The sequence below is a fragment of the Trichechus manatus genome, unplaced genomic scaffold (assembly GCF_000243295.1).
Source record: "Trichechus manatus latirostris isolate Lorelei unplaced genomic scaffold, TriManLat1.0 scaffold00024, whole genome shotgun sequence".
In the NCBI taxonomy this organism is placed as follows: domain Eukaryota; kingdom Metazoa; phylum Chordata; class Mammalia; order Sirenia; family Trichechidae; genus Trichechus; species Trichechus manatus.
In genome coordinates this window covers 4,077,013-4,096,466 of record NW_004443960.1, presented here as the reverse complement: position 1 = coordinate 4,096,466, position 19,454 = coordinate 4,077,013, and the positions used below count along the sequence as shown (strand labels likewise).

General features: G+C 48.1%; 1 protein-coding gene across 1 annotated transcript in view; it reads left to right on the top strand.

Moving 5' to 3' along the window:
* Nucleotides 1-19,454, top strand: part of CORO7 (coronin 7) — a 74,860-nt gene that overhangs the window by 8,603 nt on the left and 46,803 nt on the right. The window contains exons 6-7 of the mRNA XM_004373212.2: nucleotides 2,843-2,919; nucleotides 14,531-14,581. Of these exons, the coding sequence (XP_004373269.1) occupies nucleotides 2,843-2,919; nucleotides 14,531-14,581 (128 nt within the window). The remainder of the gene's footprint in view (nucleotides 1-2,842; nucleotides 2,920-14,530; nucleotides 14,582-19,454) is intronic.

Here is a 19,454-nt window from a genome sequence, read left to right as displayed (position 1 = left end):
GTGTGCCCATTTAGTCTCATTTTGTTTTATGGGCCTGTCTAATCTTTGGCTGAAGGGTGAACCTCAGGAGTGACTTCATTACTGAGCTAAAAGGGTGTCCGGGGACCATACTCTTGGGGTTTTGATTTCATATAGATAGTTCTTAAAGAGCATAATGCTCAAGGCAGACCTTTTTTACTATTTAAGCTATACTATTGTTTGGTTTTAAGAAGACTTCAGCAGATATTTTTGGTTTAAGGTTTAAAGATGATCTCAGGGCAATAGTTACAGGCCTCATGTTAACTTATCTAACGAGTCACTGAGTGCAAATGGTTAACATACTCAACTACTAACTGAAAGGTTAGTGGTTCAAATCCACCCAGAGGTACCTCAGAGGAAAGTCCTGGTGATCTGTTTCCAAAAAATCAGCCATTGACAATGCTGTGGAGCACAGTTCTACTCTGACACACGTAAGGTCACCATGAGTTGGAATAGACTCGATAGTAACTGGTTTTTTGTTTTTTTTTTTAATTGTGCTTTAAGTGAAAGTTTACGATAAGTTAGTCTCTCATACAAAAATTTATACATACATTGTTTTGTGATCCTAGTTGCTCTCCCTATACTGTGCCAGCACACTCCTCCTTCCCACCCCGCATCTCCCGTGTCTACTTAAACTGGTTTTTTTAAAAAAGTTAACTTACCTAATAACATCTTCAAAGCCCCTGTTCCCAAACATACAGTACCAGGGGTTAGGATTTCAACATATCTTTTAGGGGAGGGCATAACTCAATCCTAACCATCTCTAAATAACTTTCTTATAGTGTGATTTCTTGGAGATGTTTTCAGTTTTGAAAACCAGTTCTCGACTTCCTGCCTTGGGAGGTGAGGGTTTCGCTCTCTTACAGCATTCCCACCTCCCAGTCCCCTGAGGTACACACACATGCTTCCCCTCCCCTTGTTTTCCCACCATTGTTGTTGGGCACCATCTAGTCGATTCCGACTCGTAGCCACCCTGTGTGACAGAGTAAAGTGCCCCATAGGGTTTTCTAGGCAGTAATCTTTATGGGAGCAGATTGCCAGGTCTTTCTCCCACAGAGGCGCTGGGTAGGCTCAAACCGCTAGTGTTTTAATCTTGGTGTAATAGTCATCTATTGCTGTGTAACAAATTACTCCAAAATTTAGAGATTTAAAACAACTCTATACATTTATTATCTCAGTTTTTGTGGGTCAGGAATTGGGGAGCAGCTTAGGTGGGTGGTTCTGGCCCAGGTTTTCTCATGAGGGTACAGTCAAGATGTTGGCCAGGGCTGCAGTCATCAGAAGGAGGATCTGCTTCCAAGATGGCTCCCTCACACAGTGCTGGCTGTTGGCTGGAGGTCTCAGTTCCTCCCCCCATGGGCCTCTCCATGGGCTGCTTGAGTGCCCTCGTAATGTGGCAGCTGGCTTCCCTCAGAGTGAACGATCCAAGAGAGAGGAACCAAGGAGGAAGGAGAGTCAGGAATAGGAGGAGGAAATGGAATGTTTGGCTAATTGCCTCCATGAACAACTACCTCCTTTGCCATGAGACCAGAACTGGGTGGTGCCTAGCTACCATTACAGAACATTTTGATGAAAGAGTCTATGGAAGAATCCTGATCGAAAGGGGGGAAATACAGAAAAGAATTTCAAATTGTCATGGAATCTGGATTTTCTGGAGCTCTTGAGTCTGGATAAACACCCGAAGCTACTGCCGTGAGATAATCTTTAAACCTTAAACCAAAAACATCCCCTAAAATCTTCTTTAAAGCAAAGAGTAATTTAGCTTAATTAGTAAAGAATGTCTACCTTGAGCCTTGTGCCCTTTTAAGAACTATCTCTATGAGGCCCAGTTGACAATAGTAACTCAGAAGATTAGATAGGAAACTTAGGGGGCAGTGAGTTTATATCGATGGGGGAGGAATAATTCAGAAAAGGAGGGTGATAATGATTGCACAATTTGAAGAATGTAATCAATGTCACTGATTTGTATGTGTAGAAGTTGTTGAATTGGTATAAATTCTGCTGTGTATATTCTCAACAACAATAAAAAATAAAATAAATTCTTTAAAAAAAAAACAAGATGTAGTCCAGGGCTGCAGTCATCCAAAGGTTTGGTTGGGGCTGGAGGATCTGCTTCCAACATGACCCCCTTACAAGGTGCTGGCTTTTGGCTGGAGGCATCAGTTCTCCCCACATGGGCCTCTCCACAAGCTGCTTGAGCACCCTCCCAACATGGCAGCTGCTTCTCCCAGAGGGAACAATCCAAGAGAGGGAGCAAGGAGGAAGCCACGGCATCCTTTATGACATTTAGCTTTGGGAGTCACGTACCATCACTTCTGCTAGATTTCTTTGTTAGGAACAAGTCACCAAGTCATGCTCAAGAGGAGAGAGGTTAGGCTCCATGTTTTGAGGGGAACAGTGTCAAAGAGTTTGTGGACATATTTTAAAACCTCTCAGGAGAGTGGAGAGGGCAGGAGCAGAGGCCCAGGGTGGGAGCAAGTGTGGCAAGTCCATGGGCTGGTGTGACTCAGTATGAGGGAGAGTGCCGGTGAGCCACTGGGAAAAAGCCTGGGTGGAAAGTGAGAGCTAGGCCGAGGAGTAGGGAGCCTGGGAAGGCTTTTGAGCGGTGGCCTGGTGCGGTTAGGGTTGGAGGAGGAAACCCCTCCCCTTGGTACAGGCGGAGCAGGGCTGATGGCCTGGCTGGAACTGACGGTTGGAGCTACTGTCTTTGCCCCAGGGAGTTACCCTAAGCCAGGCTCACTTGCACCCACTCCCTGGTGCCTTCATCACCTGGGGCGGGGTGGGGGATTCTGGACCCCTCCTGACCTTGGCTACTTCTCCGCAGAGCTGGCAGCCCACGGGGACCTAGTGCAGAGCACCGTGTGGAGCCGGGACGGTGCTCTCCTGGCCACAGCATGTAAGGTGAGCGGGCGGCGGTGCCTGGGGTCACAGTCAAGGTCATTCGGGCACTGAGGGCGTGCCTCTGGGGAGCCCTCCTCTAGGGGAGGCCGTCCTGTCGGGGAGCACAATCTATTGGGGAGCCTGTGCTGTTGGAGAACCTGTCCTTTTGGGCGCTTGTGCTGTTGAGGGGCATAGTCTGCCACCTCCTGCTGGCAAAGTCTTTCCTGCTTGCTGGTCTCCTGCCACCAAGAGCTGGAAGTGACCAGGAGGTGGCCATAGCATAAAGGCCATGGAACTGCCTGTTTCCTGGTGGAAGATCTCTCCTGCGGACCCAAAGAGCCTGCAGCTGGGGGGACGAGAAGCACAGATGTCCAAATGGGTCACTGGGGGTGATGCTCAGTGGAGACACCCCCACACATAGGCTCCCAGATTCAGGCGTTGCACCTGCAGGGACGTAGCAGCATGTGATGCTCTGGATGGGGTTGGTGCGAGGTGTCCTGGAGGCGCCCTGTCCTTCCTTGCCACTTCCTCTCCAAGCCGGCCCCCTCAGTGTGTGCTAGGACTGATGGGGCCATGGCCACGTGTTCCCTGTGACGCCTCCTTTGCTGTAAAGGGGATTCCTTGGGATCCAGGTTGGGTGGATCAAACCCGGAAGTTCTCAGATAACTGAGCAGGGACAGGGGCGTCTCATGTGACTGCAGATCAGGTGGAGGTGCCCATAGGTTTGCAGGGGCTAAGGGACACCGTTCAGTTTTATGAGGGTCTTCTGAGCATGTGGTGGAGCTGATGCCTGGATCCCAGCCCCTCAGCGCAAGGGACCCTGAGCCCCTCTTTGCCACCGGTCGGCCCTGCTTTGCTCTGGGCTTCCACAGGGAGAGGGGTTCCCAGGGCCACCTGGCTGGGGAGAAAGGAGTGGGATTCTCCTGCCAGAGCTTCCCCTCCCTCTGTGCACCATCCCCTCGCGGGAGGTTCCTGGTCTCAAGGAAGCCTCCCAGCCTGGTGTTACTTCTGCCTGTGTAGGCGTGGACCCCCATTCTCTGCCCAGGCTCCAGCTCAGGGGCTTCCCGGGCCCTAGTTGCGGTGGGCGGCCGCTAGAGGGCGTTCCAGCCTTCTGCACGGCCTGGACGCTGCTGCTGAACTCAGGTTTCTTGTAGATCCTGCAGCCAGCTACTGCCTGTGGGTACTGTTTATACCTGCATCGAGCGTGTCCCCCACACGCAGGAAGTCCTGGGTGGGAGGCCGTCTGGCTACACTGCTTCTCTCCAGCCCTGCTTTTCGAGGCATAGAGGGGCAGGGAGGGGTTGCCTGGCTGCCAACAGAGACACAGTCCTGCCCAGAGCCCCTCCCTCTGCCCCAGATTTTTACCACGTCCCAGGGGATGGGCTGTGGTCCTTGCCTCGCAGAGCAGCCGCAGTGAGGGCAGCCTGCCTGTCTCCCACTGGCCTGTCTCTCTCTGTTCCCGTCTCTCTGTCAGTCTCTGTACATCTCTGTCTCTCATTGTCTTCTCTTTGTCTCCTTCTGTCTTCTGTCTCTTTCTGTGTCTATCCTCTGTCTATCTCTGTCTCTCTGTTCCTGTCTGTCTCTCTGTTGTCTGTCTCTGTCTATCCTCTGTCTTTATCTCTCTTTCTCTCCCTGTCTCTGTCGTTCTCTGTTTCTGTCTATCTCTCTGTCTTTGTTTTGTCTCTCTCTGTCTGATCTCTGTCTAACAGCCTCCTGAATCTTGGGCTGTGGAGCACTGTTAAGAGCTAACCCAAGATGGTGCCTGGTGCCCGCCCAGCACGCAGCAGGTACCCCATAAACTGCCACTGGATGGTTTTGCTGGAGAGGCGTTGGAGCAGAGACCCACACCCCTCCACTCTCCACACCCCCTCCCACTCTCCTCCCACTGTCCTCTCTCCTTCCATGGCACTGCTGGCAGGTCCCACCCTCACCTGTGCTCCTGCCGTCCCTCCTCCCTGAGTGCCTCCCCTTCCCGGCGGCGCTGGCTGTGCTGGTCCTTCGAGGTTCAGCTCGGATCTGAATCGCCCCCAGCCTGTTGTGGCTCCCCACCTTCGTAAGCTCAGCAGCAGCAGGAACTGTTCACACCTTCCTTATCCTGAGCGAGTGCCTGGACAGGGCTGGGCACGGAGCAGGTACCCAGACAGTTCCCTCTTTGTAGCTTGTTTGTTTGGCTTAATTAATATACTGACACAAACGGTTATGTGTTCAGCTGCTAACCAGAAGGTTGGTGGTTCAAACCCACCCAGTAGCTCCACGGGAGAAACACCTGGCTTCCTTAAAGATTACAGCCTAGAAACCCTGTGGGACAGTTCTACTCTGTCACATGGAGTTGCTGTGAGTCAGAATAGACTACACCGCACCTAGCAACAGCAACATTTTTTAGAGAAGTTTTAGGTTTATGGAAAAATTGCACATACAGTACAAAATTCCCGTATACCCGCCGCCCCTGCACAGTCTCTGCTCTTATTAGCATTTTACATTCCTCAGTACTTTGTTACAATTAATGAACCTCTTGTTTTTTATTTTTTTGTTTTTTATTTTGGAGAAGTGACTTTAACTGTGTTCACCATGTTGTGCAGCCATCACCACTATCCATTTCTGGATTTTTTTTTATCACTTTTAATGGAATCTCAGTAGCCCTTAAGCAGTGCCTGCCTGTTTCCCCTGATGAGCCTGTACTGATGTATTGTTATTAACTAAAGTTCATAATTTGTGTTAGAGTTCACTCTGTGTTGTGGGTTTTGACAAACGCGTAATGTCATCTGTCTGCCATTACAGTGTCATGTAAACTATCATTAGAGAATAGTTTCATTGCCCTAAAAATGCCCTGTACTCCGCCTGTTCATGTCTCTCCCTTCCTTCTTCCCTCCCTCTTTCCTGGCGACCACACTAATCTGTCTCTACACTTTTACCCTTTCCAGAATCTTGTATAGTTGTTTTCACACAGTATGCAGCTTTTTCACAATTGGCTTCCTTCAAACGGCAATTGCATTAAGGTCCTTCCATATCTTTCCGTGGCTTGATAGCTCATTCCTTTTTATTGTTGTTCAGTGCTGGGGAGTCAGTTCCGATTCACAGCGACCCTGTGTACAACAGAACAAAACACCACCCAGTTGGTGCCATCCTCACAGTCATTGCTGTGTTTGAGCCCATTGTTGCAGCCACTTTGTCAATACCTCACTGAGGGTCTTCCTCTTTTCTGCTGACCCTCTACTTTACCAGGCATGATGTCCTTCTCCAGGGACTGGTCCCTCCTGATAATATGTCCAAAGTATGTGAGATGAAATCTTGCCATTTTCGCTTCTAAGGAACATTCTGGCTGCACTTCTTCCAAGACGGATTTGTTCGTTCTTCTGGCAGTCCGTGGTATATTCAGTATTCTTTGTCAGCACCATAATTCAAAGGCATCAATTTGTCTTTGGTCCTTATTCATTGTCCAGCTCTCATATGCATATGAGGTGATTGAAAATACCATGGCTTGGATCAGGTGCACCTAAGTCCTCGAAGTGACATCTTCACTTTTCTACACTTTCAAGAGGTCTTTTGCAGCAGATTTGCCCCATGCAATATGTCCTTTTATTTCTTGACTGCCACTTCCATGGGTGTTGATTGTGGATCCAAGTAAAATGAAACCCTTAACAACTTAACATTTTCTTCATTTATCATGATATTGCTTATTGGTCCAGTTGTGAGGGCTTTTGTTTTCTTTATGTTGAGGTGTAATCCATACTGAAGGCTGTAGTCTTTGATCTTCATCAGTAAGTATTTCAAGTCCTCTTCGCTTTTAGCAAGCAAAATTGTGTCTTCTGCTTATCGAACGTTATTAATGAGTCTTCCACCAATCCTGATGCCCCATTCTTCTTCATGTAGTCCAGCTTCTCGGATTATTTGCTCAGCACACAGATTGAGTAGGTATAATGAAAGGATACGATGCTGACGCACACCTTTTCTGGTTTTAAACTACTCAGTATCCTCTTGTTCTGTTCAAACGACTGCCTCTTGGTCTATGTACAAGTTCTCCATGAGCACAGTTAAATGTTCTGGAACTCCCATTCTTCACAATGTTATCCATAATTTGTTATGATCCATGGTTGAATGCCTTTGCTTAGTCAATGAAACACAGGTAAACTTTCTGGTATTCTCTACTTTCAGCCAAGATCCATCTGACGTGAGCAATGATATCCACATCCTCTTCTGAATCTGGTTTGAATTTCTGGCAGTTCCCTGTTGATGTATTGCTACAACTGCGTTTGAATTATCTTCACCAAAATTTTACTTGTATGTGATATTAATGATATTGTTCGATACTTTCCACATTCTGTTGGATCACCTTTCTTTGGAATGGGCACAAATATGGATCTCTTCCAGTGAGTCGGCCAAGTAGCTGTCTTCCAGGTTTCTTGGCATAGATAAGTGAGTGCTTCTAGTGTTCATCTGTTTGTGGAAATATCTCAACTGGTATTCCATCAATTCCTGGAGCCTTGTTTTTTGCCAATACCTTCGGTGTAGCTTGGACTTCTTCCTTCAGTACCATAAGTTCTTGATCGTACGCTACCTCCTGAAATGGCTGAACATCGACCAATTCTTCATGGTACAGTAGCTGTGTTGTATATTCCTTTCATCTTCTTTTGATGCTTCCTACGGTGTTCAATATTTTGCCCATAAAATACTTCAGTATTGCAACTTGAGGCTTGAATTTTTTCTTTAGTTCTTTCAGCTTGAGAAATGCTAAGTGTATTCTTCCCTTTTGTTTTTCTAACTCCATGTCTTTGCACATTTTTTTATAATACTTTCCTTTGTCTTCCTGAGCTACCCTTTGAAATCTTCTGTTCATCTCTTTTTCGTAATCATTTCTTCCGTTTTCTTTAGCTATTACCTTCAAGAACAAGTTTCAGAGTCTCTTCTGACATCCATTTTGGTCTTTTCTTTCCTTCCTGTCTTTTTAGTCACCTTTTGCTTTCTTCATGTATGATGTCCTTGTTGTCATTCCACGGCTCGTCTGGTCTCTGCTCATTAGTGTTCAATGCGTCAAACCTATTCTTTAGATGGTTTCTAAATTCAGGTGGGATATACTCAAGGTCATACTTTGGCTCTCGTGGACTTGTTTTAATTTTCTTCAACTTCAGCTGGAGCTTACATATGAGCAATTGATAGTCTGTTCAGCAGTCGGCCCTGGCCTTCTTCTAATTAATGATATTGAGCTTCTCCATCATCTCTTTCCACAGATGTAGAAGTAGATTCCTGTGCATTCCATCCAGTGAGGTTCACGTGTATAGCCACCGTTTATGTTGTTGACAAAAGGTATCTGCAATGAATGAAAGTCATTGATCTTGGAAAATTCTGTCATGTGATCTCAGGAGTCGTTTCTCTCACCACGGCCCTATATTTCAACTACAGATCCTTCTTCTTTGTTTCCAACTTTTGCATTCCAATCACCAGTAATTATCAATGCATCTTGATTACACGTTTGATCAATTTCAGACCACAGAAATTGGTAAAAGTCTTCAGTTTCTTCATCTTTGGCGTTAGTGGTTGGTGCATAAATTTCAATACTAGTTATATTAACTGGTCTTCCTTGTAAGTGTATGGATATTATCCTATCACTAGATAGGATAATAGTTGTATGGATAGATCTTGAAATGTTCTTTTTGATGATGAATGTGACACCATTCCTCTTCAATTTGTCATTCCCAGCATAGTAGACCATGTGGTTGTCTGATTCCAAATGGCCAGTACCAGTCCATGTCAGCTCACTAATGCCTAGGATATTGATCTTTATGCATTCCATTTCATTTTTGATGACTTCCAGTTTTCCTAGATTCATACTTTGTACATTGCATTTTCTGATTATTAATGGATGTCTGAGGTGTTTCTTCTCATTTTGAGTCTTGCCACATGAGCACATGAAGGCCTTGAAAGCTTGACTCCATCCAGGTCATTAAGGTGGACTCTACTTTGAGGAGGCAGCTCTTCCCTAGTTGTATTCTGAGTGACTTCCAACCTGAGGGGCTCATCTTCTGACACTATATCAGACAGTGTTCTGCTGTTATTCATAAGGTTTTCACTGGCCAGTTTTTTTTAGAAGTAGATCACCCCGTCCTTCTTCATAGTCTGTCTTAGTCTGGAAGCCCCATGGGTAACCCTTTTGGTATTTGAAATGTTGGTAGCACAGCTTCCATCATCACAGCAACGCTCAATCTACCCGGGTACAACAAACTGATAGACGAATGGTAGTTCTTTTTATTACTGAGTAGTATTCTGTTGTATGCATGGACTACAATTTGTTTATCCATTCACCAGTTGAAGGATAGATATCTGGGTTGCTTCCAGTTTTTGGCAGTTATGAATAGAGCTGTGTTATGGATTGAATTGTGTCCTCCAAAAATATGTGTTGTAAATCCTAACTTTTATGCCTGTGGTTATAATCCCATTTGGGAATGGGTTGGCTTTGTTATGTTAATGTGACAAGATTAGTGTAGGATGTCTTAAGTCAATCTCTTTTGAGTTATGAAAGAGATTAAACAAGCAAGCAAGGGAAGCAAAGATGGTGGAAGCCATTGCCAAGCCACATGAAGATCTCCCAGGAACAGAAGCTCAAAGAGACAAGGACCTTCCTCCAGAGCCAACAGAGAGAAAAAGCCTTCCCCTAGAGTCGGCACCCTGAATTCAAACTTCTAGCCTCCTAAACTGTGAGAAAATAATTTTCTGTTTGTTAAAGCCACCCATTTGTGGTATTTCTGTTATAGCAGCATTAGTTACCTAAACATTCGTGTGCAGGTTTTTGTGTGGACAGAAGTTTTCAACTCACTTGGTAGGATACCTAGGAGTACAATTGATGGCTCATATTTAGCTTTGTGAGAAACTGCCAGACTGTCTTCCTTTGTTGCTGTACCATTTTACCTTCCCACCAGGAATGATTGAGAGCTCTTGTTGCTCCATGTCCTCATCAGCATTTGGTATTGTCAGTTTTTTAGATTTTAGCCATTCTATACAGCCTAGAAAACCCTATGTGGCAGTTCTGCCCTGTCACATGGGGTCGCTATGAGTTGAAAGTCTGCTTGATGGCAGTTAACAACAACAACAGTTGTGTGGGGGGTATTGGCGGCTAACAACAGCAGTGAGTGTGTAGTGGTATCTCGTTTTAATTCACAATTTCCTGATGACGTGTGATGTTGAATATCTTTTCATTTGCTTATTTGTCACCTGTATTTCTTCTTTGGTGAGGTGTCTGTTTAGATATTTTGCCCATTTTTTAATTGGGTTGGTTGTTTTCTTATTGTTGAGTATTAAGAGTTCTTTGTATATTTTGGATACAAGTCCTTTATCAGATATGTGTTTTTCACATATTTTCTCCTAGTCTGTGGCTTGTTTTTTCGTTCTCTGAACGGTATCTTTTGCAGAGCAGAAGTTTTTAATTTTAATAAAGTCCAATGTATCAAATTTTTTCTTTCATGGATTGTGCTTTTAGTATTGTATCTAAAAATTCATCACCAAACTGAAGTTCAACTATATTTTCTCCTGTTATCTTCTAGAAGTTTTAGAGTTTTGCATTTTACATTTAGATCTATGATCCATTTTGAGTTAATTTTTGTGAAAGGTTTAGATCTGTGTCTAGAGTTTTTTTTTTTTGCATGTGGATGTCCATTTGTTCCAGTACCACTTGTTGACAAGACTGTCCTTCTCCACTGAATTGCCTTTCCTCGTTTGTCAAAGATCAGTTGCTCTATTTGTGTGGGTCTATTTCTGGGCTCTCCATTCTGCCCCATCGATCTTTTTGTCTGTCCTTTTACTAATACCACACTGTCTTGATTTCTGCAGCATTGCCATAAGTCTTTAAGTCAGGTGGTGTCAAGCCTGTATTTTGCTCTTCTTGTTGATGTTGTGTTGGCTATCTGGATCTTTTACCTTTCATGTAAACTTTATGCAAAGTCCAAGAGTCCCCAAGACCACCTTCACTTTTGATGCCAACTGCAAGTTTGAGGGTTCCCAAGATCCCCCTCAGGTTTGGTAATTCACTAGAAGGACTCAGAAGAGCATTGTACTCATGGTTCTGGTTTACTGCAGTAATAAGATATAGATTAAAATCAACAAAGGGAAGAGGCGCATACGGCAGGGTACAGAAAAGTTCCAAGCACGGGCTTCCAGTTGTCCTCTCCCAGTGGAGTTGTGCAAATTACGCCTGTTTCTCGCAGCAGCAGTGTGTGACAACGCACACAGAGTATTGCCAACCAAGGAAGCTCACTTGAGCCCTTGTGTCCGGTTTTTTATTGGGATCAAGTCACATAGACATAGTTGACTGTTTATGTGGTGACCTTAGTCTCCAGCCCCTCCAGAGGTTCAGCTGATACCGATCAAGGTCCCCACCATAAATCACACTGTTAGCATGGACTATCTGGCATGGCCTGAGATGCCCAGGTAAACAGAGATACTCTGATCAGGTAGGTCATTCCAAGGGCTGACAAGTTACCTCCTAGGACCTAAGGACAAAGGCCAGACCTCTCTTTGGTCAAGGTTAATCCTTTACTAAGGAGCCCTGGTAGCGCAATGGTTAAGAGCTTGGCTGCTAAACAGAAGGTCAGAGGTTCGAATGTGCTCAGCAGCTCCTCAGGAGAAAAGATTTGGCAGTCTGCTCCCATAAAGACTATAGCCTAGGAAACCCTATGGGGCATTTCTACTGTGTCCTATAGAATACTCTGAGTTAGAATTGACTTGACACACAACAATAATAATCCTTTATTGCGTGCTTTAGAATTAGTTTGTCAACATCCACAAAATAGCTTGCTGGGATTTTGATTGGAATTGCATTGAATCGGTAGATCGAGTTGGGAAGACCTGCATTCCTAACAGTATTGAGTCTTCTTATCCATGAATATGATTGTGCCTCCAATTACCGTATTTTTACTCAAATAACAGATGCCTTGTATCTTTGCCAACTGTGCCCTCCCCTTGTGAGGTATTTTCGTAAGCGTGCTATGCTAATTTTTTTACAGCAACATTGGTGCTTATGAAAATACCTTGAGGAGGTAGGGCACAGTTAGCAAACAAACATAGAAGGTGTGTTATTTGCATAAAAATACAGTATTTAGATCATCTTTGATTTTCTTTCATCGGAGTTTTGTAATTTTCCTATGATCTCTTAAATATATTTTTAATATTGTGCTTTAAGTGAAAGTTTACAATTCAAGTTAGTTTCTCATATAAAAATTTATACACACATTGTTATGTAACCGTAGTTGCTCTCCCTATACTGTGACAGCACCTTCCTCCTTTCCACCCCGGATTTCCAGTGTCCATTCAACCAACTCCTGACCCTCTCTGCCTTCTCATCTTGCCTCTGGACAGGAGCTGCCCATTTAGTCTCATGTATTTACTTGAGCTAAAAAGCACTCTCTTCACGAATATCTTTTTATGTCCCATAGTCCAGTCTAATCTTTGTCTGAAGGGTTGGCCTCAGGAATGGTTTTAGTTTGGGGCTAACAGAGTCCAGGAGCCCAGTTTTCCAGGGTCCCACCAGTCTCAGTCAAACCATTAAGTCTGGTCTTTTTACTAGAATTTGAGTTCTGCACCCTTCTTTTCTCGTACTCGTTCAAAGACTCTCTGTTGTGTTCCCTGTCAAGAGCTCCTAAATATTTTGTTAGGGTTATACCTAAGAATATATAGGGAGCCCTGGTGGCACAAACAGTTAAGCACTCAACTGTAACCGAAAAGGTGGTGCTTCAAACCCACCCAGCGGCTCTTCCAGAGAAGGATGTGGCGTTCTGCATCTGTAAAGATTACAGCCAAGAAAACCCTATGGGACAATTCCACTCTGTCACATGAGTTGAAATCAACTGGATGGCACCCAACAACAGCAATACCTAAGTATATTGTTTCTTTGGTGCTAATGTAAGTGGTATTGTGTTTTTAATTTCAAAACTCCATTGTTCATTGTAGGTTCATTGATTTTCAAACTCTGAAAGGAATACGTGCTTATGGAAACAAAGTGAAACTGTACTAAGATGTATGAAGGAAAAGCTAATTATCCCCCGCCCCCCACCTCCTCCTGGTAACCAGCATCAACAGACTGGTCTGTGCTGGCTCAGACTTTCTCCTTGTTCAGCAAACTTGCAAAACCTACAGGAACATGGTCACACAAATAGCGTTTTTTGTTTATTTTTACCAGAGTGGAGTCATACCACACCATGTTATTCTGCAAGTCCCTTTTAGCACACTTAACAGTCTATCGTGGCTGAGCCTGTAAACAGTCAACAAACACAGATTCTGCCCTATCTCTGCCCCAGTTTTTTTTTTTTTTTAATTTTATGTATTTTTGGTGAAAGTACACACAGCAAAACAGGTTCCTGTTCAACAATTTCTACGTATTTCAATGGCGTTTGGTTACATTCTTCACATTGTGCCAACATTCTCATTATTTCCCTTCTCGTTGTTTCACTCCGATTAGCTCAGTGTCACAGCCCTGCAGCCTCCCCATCGATGCTTTAGAGGAACTCGTCCATTTGGTCTCATATGGATAATTTTTTAAAAGAACACAGTACACAAGAGTGACATTCTTTACTTTTTGAGCTAACCTACTATTTAGTTAAAAGGTGACTTCTGGGGATAGTTTCAGTTCAAGGTTAAGAGAGTATCTCAGGGCAATAGACTTGGCGCTTCTTCCAGTCTCAGTGGGCCCAGTAAATCTGGATTCTTTGAGAATTTAAAGTTCTATTCCACATTTTTCTCCCTTTCTATCAGGATCTATCTATTGTGACCCTGATCAGAACGTTTGGTAGTGGTAGCCCCTGCCCCGGTTCTTATGCATGTACATATGTACACACAACACCACAGTCTGCACACATACACCATACACGTGGACACACACACACAAACACAACGTCACGTAAATAAGGTCCTATACAAGGTATCCAAGGTCCCTGGGTGCCACATATGGGTTGCGCTCGACCACTAAAGATTGGCACTTCAAACCCACCCATGGCTCTGCGGAAGAAAGGCCTGGTGATCTGCTTCCATAAATATTACAACCAAGTAAACCCTATAGTGCAGTTCTACTCTGTAACACATGGGTTTGCCATGAGTCAGAATCAACTTGACAGCAACAGGTTTTGCTTTTTTTTATGCAAGCTGTGGGCATTTCATTTTAGAACACACTTTCTTTCTTGTATGTTCCCATCCCCCGCGTTGGGTAATGTGTCAGCCAGTGTGTGTTGAGTGCACGGGTAGGATGTGTAAGCTCGTCTTCCCTGGTTAGATGTGAAGGTCTTTGGGTGCAGAAATGACATTGTCGTGTGAACACCCCCTGGCCAGGCCTAGCATAGGGCCGGACACACATGTGACCTTGGTTCTGGGCCTCCGTTTCTCTGTACGGTGGTCGCTGGTCCAGCACTGCCTCCCGAGGTCATTGGGAAGACACGGTGAGCTTACGCTCAGGAAGCATCAGATGTTGTTGCTGAGTTCTCTTTTCTGGGTGACCAGGGCGGGAAACGGGACTTACCTCTTGTAGTGAGGAGAAGGATCCAGGGCGGGTGGGGTCCCCTGGTGTGTGAGGCCATCACGGTGTGCTGGGGATTGGGCTGGCTCCCCAGGAACACTGACCACACTAAGCCCGCTCTGTCCCTCCTGTGCTCTTTTCCAGGACAAGCAGCTGCGGGTCTTCGACCCCAGAGCACAGGCCGAGGCCTCGCAGGTGAGTTTGCACGGACACGCTGAAGACCCAGAGGGCTCACTAGATGGAGGTGAGGCAAGCTCAGCGCTTGCAGATGTGTTCCCTCTCAGACACGTGCCGCCCCACCCCCAGGCGCCTGTGGTGAGGCCCAGGTGGGCGCGTTGGGGACGCCCGGGAGTCTGGCTCCCGCTGCTGGAAGCCATTTCTGGAAAACGGGCTCTGGGTCCGGGAAGGGCCGGGCCCAGATCACAAGGTGGGGCACAGCCAGGCTGCCCACAGGCCACCGGTGGAGGCGTCCTGTGGCTTTGGGAAGCTAATTTCAGATTCCAACTTCCTTCCTCCCTGGAGACCCTCGCCCCCCGCCCTCCTCCCTGGCATTATTGGTATAGGCCAGCCATGGGGGACCAAAAGGACACGCCATAACTCAGGGCCTCTGCCTGCTGCCCCCCGCATCCCCCACTCTGCCTCTGTGATGCAGGGTCTCTGTGCTGTACTGGGTGGGGCCTGCTGATCTCAAGAGGGTGTGTCTGGGTATGTGCACATCGGGTGTGTGTGCACATCGGGTGTGCACATCGGGTGTGTGTGCACATAGGGGTGTGTGCGCATCAGGTGTGTGTGCACATTTGGTGTGTGCACATTGTGCTTGCTCTGCTTGTGTGTGTGGCCGTTGAGTTCCCAGCAGGGAAGCCTGTGTCATGCCTCAGGCATCAAGCCTCCAGGGAATCATTCATTTACTGGACAGAGGTGTCCTGGGAGCAGCTCAGTGCCAGGCACTGGGTATTCTGTGATGAATGAGACAGAGACAGAGGCCATGCCGCGGAGCAAGTGCTGGGGGTGCTGCTCTGGACCGGGAGTCCCTGCGTGGTGCAAATGGTTAATGCACTTGGCTGCTAACTGAAAGGCGCCTCTGATGAAAGGCCTGGTGATATTCTGAAAAAAACCCTATGGAGCATAGTTCTACTGTGACTCCCGTGGGGTCACCATGAGTTGGAGTCAACTCTGTGGCAACTGGTGGCTCTGAATGGGGTGACTGAGTGCTTCCCTGAGGAGCTACCCTTGGAGCTGAGCCTGGATATAGCACAAAGGAGATGCATAGATGGCCCGAGGGGGGACATGTGGCTGGAGTGTGCGAGGGAGGGATGTGGAGGGAGGAGACTGGCCAGGGATGTGGAGGGAGGAGATTGGCCTTTGTGAACGGCCTGTCCCTCTGGCTGTTTTGAGAGAGATTCTTCCTCTTTTTTAATGTGGTGAAATATTTATAACGTAAAATTTGCCTTTTTAATTTAAGAGACTTCTAAGCAGGAAGTTGAATGAGCAGATTTCCATTTTTAGAAAGTTCTTACTAGAAGCTGTGGAACGTTTTTCCCCAAGAAGGGTGAAGTTGAGGGCTTCCCTGGGAGTGGCCAGGCCTGTCACAGATGCCCCTTTCCCAATTCTCAGACTTGTTCCCCACTCGGGTCGGGGTGAACAGCCAGCTAACCCCAGCCTGGGAGCCACTGTACCCTCCTACATGCACACACGCACACAAAATCCTGTTCATGTAGCAAATCACAACTGTTTGGCCTAGAAAGTCAGTGCCATTTCTTTTTTCTTTTAATTTGATTGGGCTTTAGGTGAAAGTTTACAGTGCAAATCAATTTCTCATTCAAAAATTTATACACAAATTGTTTCGTGACATTGGCTGCAATCCCCACAATGTGTCACCACTCTCCCCCTTTCCCTTTACACCCCAGGTTCTCCATGTCCATTTGTCCAGGTTTCCTGTCCCTTCCTGCCGTCTCGTCCATGCTTTTGGGCAAGTGCTGCGCATTCGGGCTTTTTTTTTTTCATACAAAAATCTGTACATACATTGTTATGTGACCCTAACTGCTGTCCCCATACTGTGACAGTACACAACTCCTTTCCACCTCTGATTCCCCATGTCCATTCAACCAGCTCCTAACCCTCTCTGCCTTCTCATCTCACCTCCGGACAGAAGCTGCCCGTTTAGTCTCTTGTATCTACTTGAGCTAAGAGGCACACTCCTCACGAGTATCACTTTATGTCCCACAGTCCAGTCCAATCCCTGTCTGAAGAGTTGGCCTTGGAAATTGTTTTAGTTTGGGCTGATAGAGAATCCAGGGGCCACGCTCTCCGGGGTTCCTCCAGTCTCAGACCATTAAGTCTGGTCTTTTTACTAGAATTTGAGTTCTGTACCCCCCCGTCTCCTGCTCCATCAAGGACCTTCTGTTGTGTTCCCTGTCAGGGCGATCTTTGGTGGTACCTGGGCACCATCTAGTTCTTCTGGTCCCAGGCTGATGAAGTCTCTGGTTTATGTGGCCCTTTCTGTCTCTTGGGCTAATGCTTTCCTTGTGTCTTTGGTGTTCATCATTCTCCTTTACTCCAGGTGGTTGGGACCAATTGATACATCTTAGATGGCCGTTTGCAAGATTTTAAGACCCCAGACGCCACTCACCAAAGTAGGATGTAGACCATTCAGCGCCATTTCTGACAGGCCCACCTGACGGTGGGAGGAGCCGGGCAGACACACCCTGGGTGCAGTTGCTGGAGGGTTGGCTGAGCTCTGGGCCCTTCTGCCCCTATAGCTGGTGGGGTGGTAGCTGTTCCCATCTCACAATGGTGTGGGTGTGAGCAGAAGCTGGAACTCAGGAGCTTTCTTTGGCTAACCTCCAAGCCTTTGTGCAGAAAGGGGGTCCCGGCTTCAACCTGAAGGAGGGGGATTGAGGCCCCACCCCCACCAGCTTTCTCAGGTTCCCTCTCCCACCCAGGGCCCCCGAGGGCACTGTGGGCACCCCCATTCCTGCCCCAGCTGGGCATCGCATTTAGCCATCTCCCCAGGCCTATTCCTCCTTTCTTCCGCCCTCCTCCTCCTTCCACCCTTCCTCCTCCAGAAAGGGGCAGTGACTGATGCCGCTGAGGTGGAGACTAGTGGCCGCTGTCCAGGGGGCTCCTGGGAGGGGGCAGATCTGGCTCTGCAGCGAGCCCCCCCGCAAAGAGCTCTAGGCCATAAAGACCTGGGAAGCGTGGGGGTGGCTCTGCGCCCCCGCTCCCAGTTGTTGGGACGGTGCCTGCGCGGGGGCGGGGGCTGCAGAGCCTGGAAAGCCGCCCTCCACCCGCCGCCCTGCCCCCACTTCCGCCCAGGGCATCTGGCCCACACCTGGCTTCTATTAGGAAAACCACTGCTGGCGGCCAGGGTCGGTGTGAGCCGAGGGGCCAGCTCAGGGGAGCCCTGTGGGAGCGCCTGCTCGTGAGACCCTCTTTCCCAGCTAGCGGGGGCCTTTGGGGCTGCCACAGACTTGGGGTGGGGTGCTCAGGGACGGGGCACCGGTCTCTGTCCTCCCCTTGGGGCCGTGGGGTCCTGAGTCTCACCTTGCCTGTCAGGAACCTGAAGACAGGGCAGGGGTGGGGGTGCGGGTCAGAGAGGCCTCTGTCCACTGCTGCCTTGGGGCCTTGCCTCTGGTACTGGAGCCTGGAGGGGGAGATTTGGGTGGGTCCCTGCTGTTCACCCCCTACTTTTTGTAAACGTACATTTATGCACGTTCACCGTGGCCCTGCCGCATCTGGCTCTGGCCAGCCTGACTCCAGAGCCCCTGGCCCCTCAGCTGCCCATCTCCAGGCCAGGCCGGCAGAGATCCTCAGTGTACGAGGTGGAAGCAGCCCTTCCATCCTCAGGACCCCTCCTGTTGGGAACAGGACGGGGCCTGGGATGAGCCGTCCCAGCTCGAGGGGGCCTGGCTCCCTTCTGCCTTCCACCCACCCCCAGAGAAGTCAGGCCAGGCCTGGGCAGGAGCGTCTGGGCCCGGGACAGGGCCTGGCTGAGAGTGGAGTGGGCGGTGGGGGGTTTTACCATTTTGGAGGAGGTCCCTGGGGAAGAAGGAGCCCCTTGCCTTGCAGTCGCCCTGCCCCACAGGAAGCGTTGCCATGGGGATGGAGCGAGGTTGCAGTGCTGGAATGCTGGGTATGCACCTCAAGGGGGTGGCTGGGCGGCTCCGCTGGCCACGGCCCTCCTGGTCTCTCACGGCCAGGTATCGGGGAGACCTGAGGGGCCAGCAAAACCTTTGTGGGACTCCTCCATGAGCAGGACACCCTCTGCTACTGTTGGGGCAGTGGTGTCCCCCTAACAGGACCTGTGCCCCCCTTCCCCTCAGAGAGGGAGACCCTGGGGCCAGGTCTTTGGACTCTAGAGTACCCTGTGCCCCACCCCACCCCCACCTCTCTGACAGGACTGGGCCTCGGGATGCCTGGGTCCAGTGGCAGCCTTGAGAATGGAGGCTCTGAGGGCCTGTGGTCAGGAATGAAGAACTTTCCATTTTTGAAACTGAAAACCACTCCAGAGATCTGATGACAGAGGTGGCATTCCTCTCTGGCCCAAGGGGTTCCTGTGGCCCTGGGGGCAAACCAAGCTGTGCCTACAGCGCGGAGCATTGGACCACAGCGGGAGCCTCTACCTTCTCTCAACCTCCCCATGCCCTCCCTGCCCTCGGGTCCTGGAAGGTGGGAAGGTGGGTGAGAGCTAGGAGACCAGGACCAGGCCCTGCCACCCACACTGCCCTGCCTGCTCTGCCCAGTCTGTGCCTCTTGTCCTGGGTCAGCCTGGGCTCTTGCCCCCAGTGTGAGCTGTCCCTGGGGTGTGTGTGAGAGAGAGACACACACACACCTTGGTTCCCCATTGTCCATCTCTGTTGCCTTCTCCCCACCTGACTTTGTGCAAGTTGTCACCTCTCTGAGCTTCTGGTTCTTCTTGTGCAGATTGAGAATGACAACAGCCTGGGGGCTCAGGAGGCCTCCAGCTGTCTTTAGTTTTTTTTAATTTTATTATTGAAGCATGACGTGTGTCTTAGTCATCTAGTGCTGCTATAACAGAAATACCACAAGTGGATGGGTTTAACGAAGA